Consider the following 17,530-nt stretch of genomic DNA (forward strand, 5'->3'; position numbering starts at 1 on the left):
CAATGCAAGATCCCAATGGTCAAGCTTATAGCCCAACATCAGATCACAGTGGTCAAGCCGTAAACTAAATTTTTGAAGAATACAGAAAACCAGATGACTGTGCAAATAAGCCAATGGCTTTTGAGGCATGAGGCGTTTTGACGGTTTATTCAATGATCAATGGGCATCTAGTGACAAAAAATATCGGAGACTGCTGCTATAAGTTTTGGTTTATGTTACTCCAGGAATTATTTCGAGAACCAGCAGAATTTCTTAACGTAATGTAAAACGTTATTTAAATTTACTTGATTTCTTTTGTTTGTTACAGTAAATTGTGTCAACTAGCTGGGCTACAAAATGTATGTCTCGGTGTTTGGAGAAACCACACAAGAGCCGAAATGTTATGTTGGTTGGTCAGTGACCGATCGAACGAGTAGATAAACAAATAAACACAATAAAAAAATATTATTTATCTCTGTAGATCTACACTTGTAGAATACATTGAATTGCAACTGGGCCTATAAAATGCACCATGTGTGATGGTGTAATGTTATAATTTATGAGCTATTCGCGTTACGTAAGACCTAGATCAGGAGATCTAGATCTACAACAAAGTAAAGAAAGACCACTCTGAGAACTACAACACTTGAACACACTCATCATCACACTGACACTGACTAAGCCGGCCCTGAATTTAGAAATTTTCAGTAAGTAGACCAGAAGACTAGATCTAGATCTAGAAATCTAGACACTAAAAAAGTGGGATGATTATACTTAACTATAGGCCTAGATACTAGATAGATACCAGTGTCCGATAATATTATAATATGGAATCATCTTTAAAATAGGGGTGTTGGTTGGGTTGTTAGTACTAGAGATTCTAGATCTAAATATTGTAATCTCGACTAATTTTATGGTTAGAAATTAGGGTTAGGCGTATGGTTGGACCAGGGTTGGGGTTAGGGTTAGGGACAGGGTTAGCATTGACATTAGCCAGCCATGTGTGTATTTAGTTAACTACCAGTAACCTAACACCCCTTTTTTAAAGAAGATTCCATTATCAGACACCGGTATAAACATTCTCTCGAAGTCTATTCTAGAATCTAGATCTGGTACTTCTGTGTCTGTCTAGTTTACTAGTGCTAGTGTACTATAGATTTAACTAGAGTAGATTTAGATCTAGATTATTTTAGATCTAGAATAACTAGTAAGTAGAAATCTAGATCTAGTAGTTTACTTAGATTAATTTTTTGGGGGGAATTTCTATACCAGTGTCCGATATAATAGAATCAATCTTCTTTAAAAAAAAAAGGGGGGTGTTAGGTTAGGGCCTACTAGATCTAGTAGTTAACTAAGTCTAAGTGATGGCTGGCTAGTCAATGCTAACCCTGTCCCTAACCCCAACCATAGTCCTACCATACGCCTAACCCTAATTTCTAACCATAAAATACGCGAGATTACATTTACAACAAACCTATTTTATGGAAGAGTCTATTATTATCGGACATCGGTATCTAAAATAATCCCTATCTAGTAAAGTATCTAGTGCTAATAGGCTAAGTATATAATTAGTTTCTAAGTTTATTTTAGTTTAACTAAGTAAGTTGCAAGATGACATGTAGGGCAGGGTGCTATACAATGATACATGTATTAAATGACTAAATGTTGTCACAGTTTTGATGATTGTTACATCCCCTCCCCACCTTCACGCGCCAATATGATTCAATATCATCAGAAAAAGCCAGACACCCTTCTAATATTATAGCAGAAAAAAATGTGTTTTTGAGTATTTTATCCCAAAACCCGGTCTTTATACACACAAAAATATATTAGGCTGCTATAGACTGTAGAACTATACTAAATCAAGTATACAATGTGATATACTGCTAAAATTCAGTTTCCAACATGACTTTTACAAAATGCAAAAGTGTGACAACACTATCTGAACATCCCCCTCCCCTCATCACACAACTCACAAAATTACCCCTCTCCCTAGGAGTGTGACATCATCTATAATTTCTATGGATGCCTCCCTCAGCTATATTAAAATATAAACTTTTTGTTTCGTTAAATTTTCAGTTGTTTTTAAATTTTAAACATCAGTATATTCAAGATGAGTGGGCACGTTGGCAATCTTAGCGAATCACAAGCAGCCTGCTTGGCACAGGTACATTTCTTACTGGCTTTATCTAATTAAATTTAATTAGTTTATTAAAAACTAATTTTCTTTGTTTCTATAGAAGTTAATTAGACCAAAATCTTAATTTCACATTTAAGTTTTTTTTTTGTCATGTTGATATAAATTTTACCTTTATTTCACAGTTTAGACAGAATGTGCAAGATATTTTAAAAGAACACCACGATGATTATTATTTACTGCGCTGGCTAAGGGGTAAGTTTAAATAAGATTTTGTGGTTAGAAATTAGCGATGAATAACACGTCATAATAATGCCATTTGCTCTAAATTAAATATACATTTTGATGCATATGTGTATTATATACATAAAGAAGTCTTATAATGTGGCTTTTACATGTCATTAGAGATTGTCTGAGCTAAGTTTGGTCTCATTGTTAGGGTTTTTCTTATCCTTTGGTTGAAAGTTTAAAAATATCGTGTGGATTATATTTGTCTGGATTTATACATTAAGTTTTTTAAATTGTTGTGCATAGAATGATAGATTCATTGTAGTTTTTACAGGCCTAGTATAAATTAGAATTGGAAATTGGAAATAATAACTTACAAGTTATGTAAAATTCACTATCTGAGGATTTAGTATATTAATTTTAATCCTAGACTAAATGAGTGCAACAGAGACTTATAGACTTGTCTAATATCATTGATAGCATACAGTTTAAGAAACTACTGAAGGCTGACATTTGTTATTAGCATTTTTCTTCTCAGCTAGAAGATTTGACTTGAATAATTACTTTTTCCGCAGCTAGAGAATTTGACTTAAATAATTATTTTTTTCCTCAGCAAGAAAGTTTGATCTGAATAAATCTGAAGCTATGTTGAGAAATGTAAGTATTGAAAATTGATGACGTCTTCTTGGCTAACGCAATAATGTTAGGGTGACTTACTTAGTTGTCTTTATGTCATAGATTAGTTCATTATTCCCTACAGTATTACCCTATTGTTACAATGTTTTGGTATACTGTAGTATTGAAATGTTTGTAACACTAGAGTGAGATATGAAATGAGATTGAAAAACTCTTTGGTTTCATTTTACTTTGTTTGCTTAGCTGCTGTTTGATAGCTAAAACTAGTTTTGTTTGTGTGCTTGACATCTGAGAACTGGATGATCCTCATAATTTTTGTTTGTTTGCTTGTAGTAGCTGACATCTGAGAACTGGATGATTCTTATAATTTTTGTTTGTTTGCTTGTAGTAACTGATAACTGGATGATTCTTATAATTTTTGTTTAATTGCTTGTAGTAACTGACATCTGAGAACTGGATGATTCTTGTACATTTTTTTTTGTTTGCTTGTAGTAACTGACATCTGATAGCTGGATGATTCTTATAATTTTTGTTTGTTTGCTTGTAGTAACTGACATCTGAGAACTGGATGATTATATTTTTCAGCACATCAAGTGGAGAGTTGTGAACAATGTAGACACCATATAAATATTTTTGTTTCTTCTTCTTCTTCTTCGTTCTTTAGTGTTGAAGGGGAATGAGATTTATCTGCCAGTGGGTTTGAACTCGAGACTTTGTTTGAATTTATCAACCATGAGCTTTTTGCCGACTCGACCACGCCTCCAACACAATTAAGCGTTACGTGTCAACTGGTTATGCGCCATTGAGGCCATTGACTCCGATTTCAGACTGCTTTTCTTTTTGGATTTGCTTCCATAGCCTTTGTCCAACCAAGAACAAACTACAAGGCAGCAGTTGTTTAATTTTGGAGTTGTCTCTCCTAGAAGAGTGGCTGTCCCTAGCTAACGAGCCTCATCTGCCCGAGGGTTCGAACTCGAGACTTTTCGGTTTAGCAACCATGAGCTTTACCGACTCGACCACGCCGACCCCTTATTTTTGTTTGTTTGCTTGTAGTAACTGACATCTGAGAACTGGATGATTCTTTTTTCAGCACATTAAGTGGAGAGCTGTGAACAATGTGGACACCATCTTAGAAGACTTTGAGCCTCCAGAAGTCATGCAGAAATATTACACTGGTGGCTTGTTTGGTCAGGACAAGGAGGGAGCACTCTTGTGGATTGACCCCAATGGCTATATTGATATGAAAGGTTACTCCCCGTTGTTGATTTTTTAAATGTGTTTTAGTTATTTTAATAAAACGGAATTTTCAAATAGAATCAAACATTTTATGCTAGATATGTCTTCAACATTTGCATTGACTTATTATTTACTTATGCTTTAAATTTACATATTACTAACAGTTCTTGCAATAAAAAATGGTCACAGCTGTTGCTTTAACATTTTTAACAACTTTGCTGGTTTTAAAACTCACATTTTTTTGCAGGCATTTTGATGTCGATGAGGAAGCAGGATGTGATCAAAAGCAAAATTTGGCTTCTGGAAGAAATTTACAGGTTGTTTGAGCTCAAGACTAAAGAGGTAGTTGTGTTGTTATTTTCTTTTTACGGTTGTCATGAAGAAATTCAGTGATGCTGCTTGTATTGAAATTTAACCTTCTCCACACTGGGAAACAAGTATTTGAAGAAATGAGATGTTGAATTCCTAGACTTTGATTATCTTGTTTTTAATAATGTTAAAAAGTAACAACAGGTTAGGCTTGCATGTCCTGCAACTACCCGTGACTAGTTCTTATTGATTTAAACTAAATAATTGTCATAGTATTGTTATCTGTTAAGGCTTTTAGTTATTTACATTTTTTTTTCTTTTAAATGCTAAGTTGAAGCAAGCATCATGTTAAATTCACCAAATTTTTCTACAGATTTGTTAGAATAAAATCAAGTCTCACCTTAATTTTTTAAAGCATAAAATAAAAAGCTTCTCCTTGATATTAGAAATTTTTCTTTTCAAATACAGCAAGGTCGACGGGTAGACCAGATGGTGATTATCTTTGATTTGGAAAAGTTTGGGCTAAAACATTTATGGAAGCCTGGTCAGTAGTTATTGTCTTTATCCTAATGTTTTAACCAATTATTTATACTTGAACACAGTAAAAATAAAATTTGCTATAATGTGCTTTAACTGATCACACAATACTTTTATACACAGTGAGCACAAAAAACAGGTGAGCTCAATACCATTAAGCAGCAATCTTAACTTTAGCAGCAATAGAACAGTTTAAAGGCTTTTTATAATGCAAGTTTCAGGTTTATATGATGAATATTCAATACAACAATCCATGTGATTGAACTTTAGTGCTGTTTTTGCTAGGTCTGGCTTGACCCAGGTTTTTCAACCAATTTCCCCCAGGTGTTGATGTGTTTACTGAGATTGTGGCCACTTTTGAAGACCATTACCCAGAGACTTTAAAGAAGACCTTCGTTATCAATGGTATGTTTTTAGAAAATCTACACATTGTCTAATATTTTTGTATTTAATGAAGCTAGTTAACTAAATTAGTGGAACATTATTCTTGTAATATCATTCAGTGAAAAACTTTCAGCATTCTTGAATTTCAATCAGTTTAATAAATTTGGTTAGTACTGTTAAAATTTTAAAAGAAAATTTTTTTTTTACTTTCCGTAAATTTGTATTTTGAAGAATGTTGTTGAACATTAACTTTTTAATTTTTTACAGCTCCCAAAATTTTCCCAATCGCTTACAACTTGTTACGACCTTTTCTTAGTGAGGAAACTCACAGAAAAGTTACTATATGTGGGTGTAAGTAGATTTTTTTGTTGCTTTCTTAATGTAGTTTTAAATAACTTTTGTTATTTTTGTCTGAAAAAAAAATGTTTTTTGAAACAACACTTGGGGATGGCATGGTTGTGTGGAAGAGCTCATGAGTGCTAACCTATCAGTTTGTGATCAGTTCCTGAACCCCTGGGAAGATGAAGATCATTAGTTGGTGATAGCAACCCACTATCAGGAGACAAAAATTAAACGAAGCTTTTAAATGTTTGTTATTAAAGAGTTTAAAAAAAAACATTCACGCAAATGTACCAACTTAATATCTTGCAGCAAACTTTAGAGAAGTTCTTCTACATCACATTGACTTAAATGTACCAACTTAATATCTTGCAGCAAACTTTAGAGAAGTTCTTCTACTTCACATTGACTTAAATGTACCAACTTAATATCTTGCAGCAAACTTTAGAGAAGTTCTTCTACATCACATTGACCCAGATCAACTACCTCAGCACTGGGGGGGTACATGTGTTGACCCAGATGGTAACCCCAGGTGTCCCTCTAAGGTACTACACACCTGCTTTTAACTTTATCTACTATACTTTTTTGGGAATGGCGTGGCCTAGTGGTAGAGTGCTAGCTGGAGAGTCTCGAGTTCGAACCCGGGTTCAAATCAGTGGAACATCCCTGTCCACCCAGCTATGATGGGTACCTAACTCACATTAGGGAAACAAAGGTGGCTGGGCATAATGCTGACCACACTATCCCTTCATATGCCGAGGTCAATGAATCAGATGAACTCTACTTCATCTGCCCCATGTGTCTTGGGCACGAACAGGATTAAGAAAAAACTTTACTATTTAATTTTTGGTTTAAAAAAATGTATGTTCCAGAGTTGGAGTTAGATTTTTCTAAAAAATAAATTCTCTTTTGTAGCAAGTATTGTTTCCAATTTTTTAAGTAGTTATCATAGGTTTATGTTCACCATTGTAAAAAAATAACTGCTGCTCCTAATTTTTGACAAACTGATGTTTATCTGTAGATAAACCCTGGAGGAGAAGTCCCCCAGTCCTATTACAGACAGAATGACCTGACAGATTTAGCTGGTTTCACACAAGTTTCTATAGGGCGAGGCTCTAGCCTTCAGCTTGACTATGTCATAGAGAAGCCAGGCAGTGCAATAAGGTTGGTTGGCCAGCTATTGTTCAAATTTTCTTTACAGCACATAGTTGGATTTTCAAAAAATAACAAAACACAGCTAATTCCAATGCTTTTTATTTATTTATTTTTGTGTGTGTAAAACTAGATATGAAAAACTAACCAATATAGCAGTTTTATCAACTTTTTTTGCATTCTTTTATTATTATCAAAGAAAAATAAATGTAATGTGTTTTAGGTGGCAGTTCAAAACAGACGGGTTTGATATAGGGTTTGGTATATATCTGCGTACAGAGGACAAGAGGCAGAAAGCTTGTGATATGGATCACGTTCTTCCTTCACAGAGGGTTAATAGTCACATGATCCCTGAGGATGGCATGCTGCAGTGTAGAGTTGCTGGAACCTGTAAGTGATTACACAGTTGACCACACATTTAGTTACATTGTTGGGACCTTTGACCACACTAATTGACCACACAAATTGACCACCCATTTAGTTGAATTGTTGAAACCTGTAAGTGACCACACAAATTGACCACCCATTTAGTTGAATTGTTGAAACCTGTAAGTGACCACACAAATTGACCACAAAAATTGACCACCCATTTAGTTAAATTGTTGGAACCTGTAATTGACCACCCATTATTAATTTAGCTCTTGTCTTGTCTTTGACCCAGACTTTATTAGTTGAGGGATTGTGGAACAAAATTGAGAATAATTTTGACCATTTATAGATAAACGAGTTCGAATCCGGGTTCAAGTCAGTAAACCGTCCTTGAGTCCACCCAACTCTGAAGGGTACCTAACTCACGTTAGGGAAAGTAAAGGCATAGTGCTGACCACACTATCTCTTCATATGCCGAGGTCACAGAAACAAGTGAACTCTACTTCACTTGCCCCATAGACCGTCAGGTTTAAAAGGGAAACTTTACTTTTTTAACTTTAATAGCCATCACTAACCTGGCTTTACAATTGTAAACATTCATCGTGAACCAAAGCTCACCAGATTGGTGGGGGTGGTAGCGATTTGCCTGGAGAGCGGGGAAGTAACGGCGTGCGTCTACGTCTTGTCCTGCACTGTCCCCATGAAGAGAATTATATAAATAGTTGGGGTTAGGAATGGGATTTGTTGACACAGATTTTTATTATATTTCCCATTTTTCTTTTGTCAAACAAATATTTTCACCTTTCTCTTTTGTCGAGCAGATATTTTCACCTTTCTCTTTTGTCGAGCAGATATAGTCAGGTTTGACAACACTTACAGTTGGGCCAGGGCAAAGAAATTATTTTACATCATTGAGATTCTGGAGCCAGAGAGCTATGACATGCCTAAAGTTGATTCTAGCGCAAGCCTCGCATCCAGGGAGAGTTTCACTACAGGCATCAAATGATCTCGTCTAACCCTGTTGGAGACTTTTATTTATTATTAAATATTTATAACGTGACAAGAGTTTTATCTATGGTTTTAACCAATTTCATTTTTGTCATGTACCTAACAAACCAATTGAATATTTATTACTAATTTTATCTATATAAGAGTTTGTTGAGCTGAATGTTGTTGCGCTTTCTTTTTTACAAATATCATCTGTTTGATTTTTAAAAAATTTAATCTTCCGGGTTTTTTCACATTTTGTGAAATTTCTGTAACAATCACAATTACATATGTATATCATAATCCATTCCGTTATTTTTATACTTGATTTAAAAAAAACAACAAATGTGATAGTTTTTTTGTAAAACAATTGTGATGAATATGTTTAAAAATATTTTCAACTAATCTAATGTTGCTTAAACATGTCCAGATGTTATTGGTAACAAAACAAATCTTTTTAATTATCTATATTTTGAGTTCTACCTCTTCAATAAATAGTGTTATGAATCCAGTTTCTTTTGTCATGTTTTGTTTATTATTTTAGGGGTCTGGAGTTTACACAATTAAAATGGGCTGAACATTAACAAATTCCTGTTTTACCATGGTTGACTGACCTTGCCAATGATGGACAAAACTGACCTGGTTGATGCTTCATCAACAGAAGTTGAGAGCTTTGGGCAAGATTAAAACCACTTTGTTAAGTGAATTTTTATGTACCTTGTATTTCATGAAGATAAACAATAATACCACATTATTAAGTGAACATTCAGATACCTTGTATTTCATCAAGGTTAATACCACATTATTAAGTGAACATTCAGATACCTTGTATTTCATCAATAAACATAATTTGTACCTGACCACTCATACAATTGACACCTAAACTCCTGGGTCAGTAAAGGTTGGCACTAAAGAGAAGTTTCTATTAACATATTATTTACTCATTACTAATGGAATAGTGGTTAAGTAAGTCTATTCCACTATTATTTTGTCAATGTTAATAGCAAAGAGCCAAAACAAATCTGAAGTGTGTACTACTTATTCCAAACGGCACAAATGTTGTTATATACATATTTTTTGTAATGCAAATGTAAATGTTTTGAGCTGCAAAATGACAATTGCTGAGACATCCTGTAATTTTGCTGTCTTGTTAAATAATTTAACTTGTTTTTTTTAATGTTGACAAACTGTTATTTCCTTTACTGCTAGCTGTGTCATTTGAATCTTGTTCATTGAAATTTAAAATTAGGTTTTATGGATACTTAAAAATTGTTTAATATACAATCAGTACATCTTCTTCTTAATCCCATTATTGCCCAAGACACATGGGGCAGATGAAGTAGAGTTCATCTGATTCATAGACCTCGGCATATGAAGGGATAATGTGGTCAGCACTATGCCCAGTTGCCTTTGTTTCCCTAACGTAAGTAAGGTACCCATCAGTGCTGGGTGAATTCAGGGACTGATTTGAACCCGGATTAGAGCACGAGACTCTCTGGTTAGCAGTCTAGCTCTCTATCGCTAGGCCACACCATCCTACCCGTTCATCTGCTACTTAAAAAAAAATCTAATAGCAGATAAGATTTTTCCTAAATAGTTTGAATTTATTCTGTTTAAATTATCTGTTGAGTTTTAAAATATTTTCTAGATGTTTTAAAATGCAATATTTACAAATTTTTTAAAGATTAAACTCAACAGTTTTAAAAAAAAACAATCTGCAAAAATTTGTTACACTTTCAGTTTATTGATAATATGAATGAAAAATGCAAACTGGATGTACAGTTCAGAATGGACTGGTCACCAACTGTAAGACTGAAGATGACAAAAAAACATGGACTGTGGACACTGTAGCATTGACACCTAGTGTGAGACTGATGACAATCACATGGACTGGACACCAAATGTAAGACAGAAGACTGGACACTGTAGCATTGACACCTAGTATGAGACTGATGACAAAAACATGGACTGGACACCAAATGTAAGACAGAAGACTGGACACTGTAGCATTGACACCTAGTATGAGACTGATGACCAAAAACATGGACTGGACACCAAATGTTAGACTGAAGATGATCAAAAACATAGACTGGACACTGAATGTAATGACAAAGTGTAAGATAGACGTCGTGACACTTTGTGGTATGGACAGGGTAAATGTTTTAGAATGGCTGGACATATATTATCGGAAATAAATGTGTGCCAAGCCTGAACATGTTGAATAAACTGGACTTATTGTGTTATGGACTGGATTGTGGTTAAACAGACCAGACTTCTACTTTAGGAATTAATAAAAGTGTACTTTAAAAATCTGGACAAATAATATATATTAAAAAAATAGTATGGACTGGATGTTTTGTAAAATGGATTTGGCAACTACTGTAAATGGACATTTACTTCAGGAAATAATGAAAACAGTGTTTAAAAAATAAGACGTAGACTACAATGTAGAAATAAAGATATCACTACATGCAACCACAGAGACCATGACAACACAACTATATCACTGAAATGTTTATCTTAGCAACCATTTACTGACATGTTTGTCTTAGCAACCATTTACTGACATGTTTATCTTAGCAACCATTTACTGACATGTTTATCTTAGCAACCATTTACTGAAATGTTTATCTTAGCAACCATTTACTGACATGTTTATCTTAGCAACCATTTACTGACATGTTTATCTTAGCAACCATTTACTGACATGTTTATCTTAGCAACCATTTACTGACATGTTTATCTTAGCAACCATTTACTGAAATGTTTATCTTAGCAACCATTTACTGAAATGTTTATCTTAGCAACCATTTACTGACATGTTTATCTTAGCAACCATTCACTGACAAGTCTGCTATAAGGGCAGTAACTCAGCACACATTTCCAAAGTACTGATTAAAATATTTGATGTAAAAATAACATGCACATTTAATGAATCGATAAAACATTCATGATCATTGTTTTTACAATTTCTCATTTCAAATGCACATACACAACACTAATGCAGCTTTAAAGTACAAAAAAATGTAACAACTTTAACATACTTATTCCCATTGAAGCACACAAGTCAAGAAATCTACTGTTGTTTACAAATTACTGAATAGTCCACATGAATCAGGACTGCTAAATGTAACATCAGAAAAGTACAAAGCTACTTACAACAATTTGAAAACAGTTGTCAGGCAAAAGATCATTTTATAATTAGTCTTTAATTACATGTTGAAAAAATTCATTTTTAATTCAGGAAGTAAAAAAATACCATTTGAAGGTATAGAAAAAACATTTAACTTTTTAAATAAAAAGATTAAAGAATAGTTTAGTTTTTGCATTTGAAATAAAAGAAGATTTGATTGAGAACACATAGAAAAAAAGTTAAATCTAGATTCAGATTATACTCTACATAACAAGTAGTAATCTAAGTAGGCCTATTTGAAAATTTGAGTGAAATGAACTTAGAACAAATGGAAACGTTTAAAAATGTGCTAAATATGTCAGGTATGAATGATTTTTGTGAGCCAGAGATTAATGTAGGTCCTTGTTTATAGTTCGACCTCAATTATTTCCCTTCTTAATGAAAGGAGATTTCAGCAGAGTTGTCTGCTTCTGTTAATCACATAAAAGAAAATTGCCCATGAAAATTTTAAACACATCACAAATAGTTGCAGTTGTATAATTTGTCATTTTATGGATAAACCAAATTGGAATAAACTATCCATTATATTCCATTGAAATATTAAGAAATGAAACAGTTCCACAATTGTTTAATTATCCACATTTCACAGTCTGTAATAAATTTGAAGAAATTTAAAATCCTGGGAAATTCAAGGAAAGATAACTTTCCAGAATACAAAAAGAATGATCTTTTATATTATCGCTGAAGCTTGATTTCCATCAGCACACAGGGGTGTGATGGGGACCGGGGTTAGCTCCCCTCGCAGAAATTTGTCAATAAATTCTGTTGCTATTTTAGACGTGACCTTCACCTCGTTGCAGATATAGACGTTCTGTTCTGGGCTGTCTAGTACTATCAGAAGAGGGCATGTATCATCCAGGTCGGCAAAGTCTCGTACATTATCAGAGATTTCATCCTAAGCACAAAAGCACAAACAGTTGAATCATTGAAATAACCAAAATCAAGACATTCATAAATCTGTTAAGTTTTTAGAATGTTAAAGTTTTAATAATTCAGCCTCATCTATTTATTTATGCAGTAAGTTATGTAAATATCTGCTTTTGTTTTTAACAAAGCTATCTATTATTATAAGAAAAGAACTAGCACTTGATGTAAGTTATAAAAATACCTGCTGTTGTTTTTCCGACGAGCTACTTCAAATGATAGAATAAGCTGGACTTACCTCCCCTGCCACAAAAAAGAAAAGGTCCCTCTCTTCTCCTTTCTCGGCTTCTTTATTAGCTGCATCAGACAGCACTGCTCTCCCTTGTTTAAGACCAGGTTCTGTCCCATCTGAGAATAAATTAACATTTTTTTTCATCAACTTATTTTTCAATGTTAACATTTTTGGCATTGTTAACTTTTTGCCTTCACCTAAATGAAATGAAAAAAATAAACTAAATCTTCCAGGTAAACTACTATATAAGCCTTTCATGAAATTTTTTTTTTTTTTATAACTACCAGTTTTGATTTTTAAAAAAAAGCCTTTTGTAAAACCCTTTTGTAATACATTTTTAAAAACTGAGAACAATTAGAAATATATTTAGAAATAGCAATCTTTATATAGCCACTTGTTTTAAATAATGCATACTAGATGTTGATGTGAAAGTATCGCAAATTCAAGCGGTAGAAATAACATTTGTAACTTCCCTTCAAATTAAAATGTATTTTTAAAAACAAGGATGAAACAGGATCAAAGGCATGTTACAATGGAAACAGCACATATTACAACTGCCTTGCACACACAATAATCCACTTCAACACACTGTGTACAACTTAAAAACTAGCAACTCTACATCTGTTCAGGTGATGAATGGTGATTTATCTATGGCAAGGGCAGAGCACTCTAAGTGACTGACATCATATCATGGGAGATAATTACAAGCTTACTACCAACTATTCCACCAGGAAATAGTTACCATTAGTGGAAAAAAAAACAGCAATAAATTCCTCTCAGAAGAGCAGTAATCAGTTTTCTGAAGTGTTGTGTGAATAAGGAACAAGTAAATCATTTTTGCTTTGAGTTTATGCAATTAGAAAGTTATTTACATCCCATTTTAAATCAACAAGGGACATATTTTTACATAATTTTAAGTGAAATAAATTCACCAAATGTTAAAAACAGGTTTTTAAACCTAAAACAGCATTTCCCCCAATTTTTAAAAAAATTGTTAGGTTAAACAACCAAATTAACATTGATTGGAGCCCCAGTAATCTGATTGGTCAAAATATTCTGAAAAGTTAACTAGATGATAATGATACCCTGGTCATTCTCAGCAGCATCTAAAGAAAGGGAAAATTGAAATTGTAAATGTGCAACAGACAGCTGCCCAGAGGAGGATTAAATGAAAGTTGACAGGAAGTGGACTCAGATGGATGGAAATTTGGCAGGAGTGGGGTTAAGGGACAGGAGGGTTGGGAAGGGGGGGGGGGGGGGATGGTGTAGTCAGTGCAAGTTGTTTTTTTTAGGTTGAGTCAATTATGCTAGTGAAGTCAGAAAACTGTAATGTTTGGATGAAGACATTAGGTGGAGTCAATAATACTGGTGGAGTCAGGAACTTCAGTATTGGGTGGAGTCAGGAAACTATCAGGTAGTATCATCAGGAGTCAGGAAACTTTGATGTTAGGTAGAGTCAGGAATCGTCATTATCAGGTAGTATCATCGGGAGTCAGGAAATTTTCCATGTTAAATGGAGTCATTTGTTAGAGTCAATATATTGGTGGAGTCAGAAAACTTTAATGTTGGGTGGAGTCAGGAAACTTTAATGTTGGGTGGAGTCAGGAAACTTCAATGTTGGGTGGAGTCAGTAAAATTTAATGTTGGGTGGAGTCAGGAAACTTCAATGTTGGGTGGAGTCAGGAAACTTCAATGTTGGGTGGAGTCAGGAAACTTCAATATTAGGTGGAGTCAGGAAACTTCAATGTTGGGTGGAGTCAGAAAACTTCAATGTTAGGTGGAGTCAGAAAACTTCAATGTTAGGTGGAGTCAGGAAACTTCAATATTAGGTGGAGTCAGGAAACTTCAATGTTGGGTGGAGTCAGAAAACTTCAATGTTAGGTGGAGTCAGGAAACTTCAATGCTGGGTGGAGTCAACAAATGCCTGCTAATATTGGGACTTCAAATGAGACAAGGTCTTAGGGTCTTGATACCGATCATATCAAATATTCAAGAGACTATTAATAAAATCATTCAGGCTTAAAGACTTCTTTTTTAGAGACTGGCTTATTTTTAAGCTAGGCTTTAATAATTCTATTCAGGTATGCTTTGAGCCTATTGATACAATGTAGGCCTAAGGTCTATTGATATCCTAAGCTAACAAATGGATACTAGATACCCTAGATATAGAGTGCTCAGGTTACTTTTAAAAGTTGCAATTGAAAAAGAAACAAATCGAAACAAATATTTATATTAAAATTCCTAAAGCTGCAGGCAATCCAAAAAAGTTAAAATATGAAAAAAAAAAGTGAAACATATTAAAAAAATGATCAGTAAAGGTATGATCAACATACCTGTGAAATAGATAACACACATGTTCTCATTCAGGTGAAGCGAAGATAAAGCTGTGAGCTCTTCGATGGGTTGTGGGTACCAGGGGAAATCCTGTACACAAAATAAAGTCTCAAAACAACAGCTACCACTAGGGGGGGGGGGGGGGGGTAAGAGGATAAATGTAATTTAAGCAAACAGTTGTGGTGGGGTGTGAGATAAGCAGAGTTTAAAGATTTTAAAAATTAAATTAGGATTTGCTTGATCCTGCATTGTACCGAAAAATAATAATAATAAAATAATAATAAAAAAATAAAGTTCAGTCAGGCTATTTAATTCGAAGATTAATTACGTCCAGGATAATGTCGTAGAAAAAAAAATCACCCGATTTTTTCAAATCCCCAGAAACAATTAGATCTATGTTCTACACACAAATAAATGTAAGCCTTTAATAAGGAGTCATGTTTTGTTAAGGAAACCATAAAATCCTGAGAATAAACTTAAAGGTCCTTTTAAAGAAGCCATAAAGTCCTGTTAAAATACTGTTATAATGAGACTATAATGTTGTTTTAAAGGAAGGACAATGTCCTACTAAAGAAGTCCTATAGTCCTACCTTGCACTTCTCATCTTCAGCGACTGCCTGTCTGCCATTCATGGTGATGATGTTCCCCTTCTCATCAACCAACACCAGCATAGGAATGCCTGGGTCAAAAGTTTTCATAGTTGGAGTCCACTAGTGCATTCACCACTTTCACCATACACTTATCCATTATTGCCATCATACATTCACACAAAAGCTCCACCCTATATCCACCCACACATAATCCACCTACCTGCTCGACCACACATCCACCCCAACCACACATTGCCCAATGTCACCAACACACATACACTTACCACACATGCACCCACCAACACTTCCACACATCCATCCACCACCTCCACCAACACTTCCACACATCCATCCACCACCTCCACCAACACTTTCACACATCCATCCACCACCTCCACCAACACCCCATCCACCGACCAGTTCCACCCCACATTCACCCACCAACACTTCCACACATCCATCCACCACCTCCACCAACACTTCCACACATCCATCCACCACCTCCACCAACACCCCATCCACCGACCAGTTCCACCCCACATTCACCCACCAACACTTCTACACATCCATCCACCACCTCCACCAACACCCCATCCACCGACCAGTTCCACCCCACATTCACCCACCAACACTTCTACACATCCATCCACCACCTCCACCAACACCCCATCCACCGACCAGCTCCACCCCACATTCACCCACCAACACTTCTACACATCCATCCACCACCTCCACCAACACCCCATCCACCGACCAGCTCCACCCCACATTCACCCACCAACACTTCCAAACATCCATCCACCACCTCCACCCACACACCATCCACCAACCAGCTCGACCACACATCCACCCACACCTCCCTCCACCACCCAGCTCCACCACACATCCACCACCCATCCACCACCTATCCACCAGCTCCACCACCCATCCACCAGCTCCACCACACATCCACCCACACCTCCCTCCACCGACCAGCTCCACCACCCATCCACCTACCATCCACCCCAAAATGTTTCTTCACTGCCTGGTTCCTGGGGTCATCATACGGTACAGTCAGCCACGGCATGCCGGCAACATGGCGCTGGAAGGCTTCCTCTGAGCGGTCAGCAGACACGAAGATCACCTGGAACTTCTCGCCTCTGGACTTTAGCGTCTCATAGGCTCTCATCAGCTGGGGGTCGAAGTACCGGCACGGTAGGCACTGGGGAGGTCAAGGACCTTTTATAGACGGACCACAGGGGTAGGTCAAGGTCATTTATAGACGGACCATAGGGGTAGGTCAAGGTCATTTTATAGACGGACCACGGGGGCAGGACATTTTATAGACGGACCACGGGGGCAAGACATTTTATAGACGGACCACAGGGGCAGGACATTTTATAGATAGACCACAGGGGCATGTTAAGGACATTTTATAGACGGACCACAGGGGCAGGACATTTTATAGACGGACCACAGGGGCAGGACATTTTATAGATAGACCACAGGGGAGGTCAAAGACATTTTATAGACGGACCACAGGGGCAGGACATTTTATAGATAGACCACAGGGGTAGGTCAAGGTCATTCATAGACGGACCATAGGGGTAGGTCAAGGTCATTTTATAGACGGACCACGGGGGCAGTACATTTTATAGACGGACCACGGGGGCAAGACATTTTATAGACGGACCACAGGGGCAGGACATTTTATAGATAGACCACAGGGGCAGGTTAAGGACATTTTATAGACGGACCACAGGGGCAGGACATTTTATAGACGGACCACGGGGGCAAGACATTTTATAGACGGACCACAGGGGCAGGACATTTTATAGATAGACCACAGGGGCAGGACATTTTATAGACGGACCACGGGGGCAAGACATTTTATAGACGGACCACAGGGGCAGGACATTTTATAGATAGACCACAGGGGCAGGTTAAGGACATTTTATAGACGGACCACAGGGGCAGGACATTTT

The 17,530-nt window shown here is 36.0% G+C and overlaps 2 protein-coding genes across 3 annotated transcripts; one reads left to right on the plus strand and one right to left on the minus strand.

Annotated features, from left to right (window-relative positions):
• The first annotated feature begins 624 nt into the window (after positions 1-624).
• On the plus strand, positions 625-9,442 carry LOC131936260 (SEC14-like protein 2). 2 transcript variants are annotated; one of them, XM_059293173.1, is made up of 13 exons: positions 625-686; positions 2,059-2,146; positions 2,302-2,371; positions 2,958-3,001; positions 4,071-4,227; positions 4,464-4,558; positions 4,994-5,069; positions 5,387-5,467; positions 5,714-5,797; positions 6,224-6,330; positions 6,807-6,949; positions 7,161-7,327; positions 8,158-9,442. In XM_059293173.1, exons 2-13 carry the CDS (start codon positions 2,093-2,095, stop codon positions 8,310-8,312), a joined length of 1,233 nt encoding a protein of 410 aa, XP_059149156.1. In that variant the 5' UTR covers positions 625-686; positions 2,059-2,092; the 3' UTR covers positions 8,313-9,442. The 2 variants fall into 2 exon arrangements, with proteins under 2 accessions (XP_059149156.1, XP_059149157.1); XM_059293174.1 differs by having other exon boundaries at positions 666-686; positions 2,083-2,146.
• Positions 9,443-10,636: 1,194 nt separating this feature from the next.
• On the minus strand, positions 10,637-16,762 carry LOC131936262 (nucleoredoxin). The gene is made up of 5 exons (XM_059293175.1): positions 16,563-16,762; positions 15,567-15,655; positions 14,976-15,066; positions 12,649-12,758; positions 10,637-12,381 (listed from the first exon to the last, which is right to left on the minus strand). Exons 1-5 carry the CDS (start codon positions 16,732-16,734, stop codon positions 12,157-12,159), a joined length of 687 nt encoding a protein of 228 aa, XP_059149158.1. The 5' UTR covers positions 16,735-16,762; the 3' UTR covers positions 10,637-12,156.
• Positions 16,763-17,530: the final 768 nt, after the last annotated feature.

This window comes from Physella acuta, unplaced genomic scaffold, assembly GCF_028476545.2.
Source record: "Physella acuta isolate Inbredline_101_S28 unplaced genomic scaffold, ASM2847654v3 ptg000173l, whole genome shotgun sequence".
NCBI lineage: Eukaryota > Metazoa > Mollusca > Gastropoda > Physidae > Physella > Physella acuta.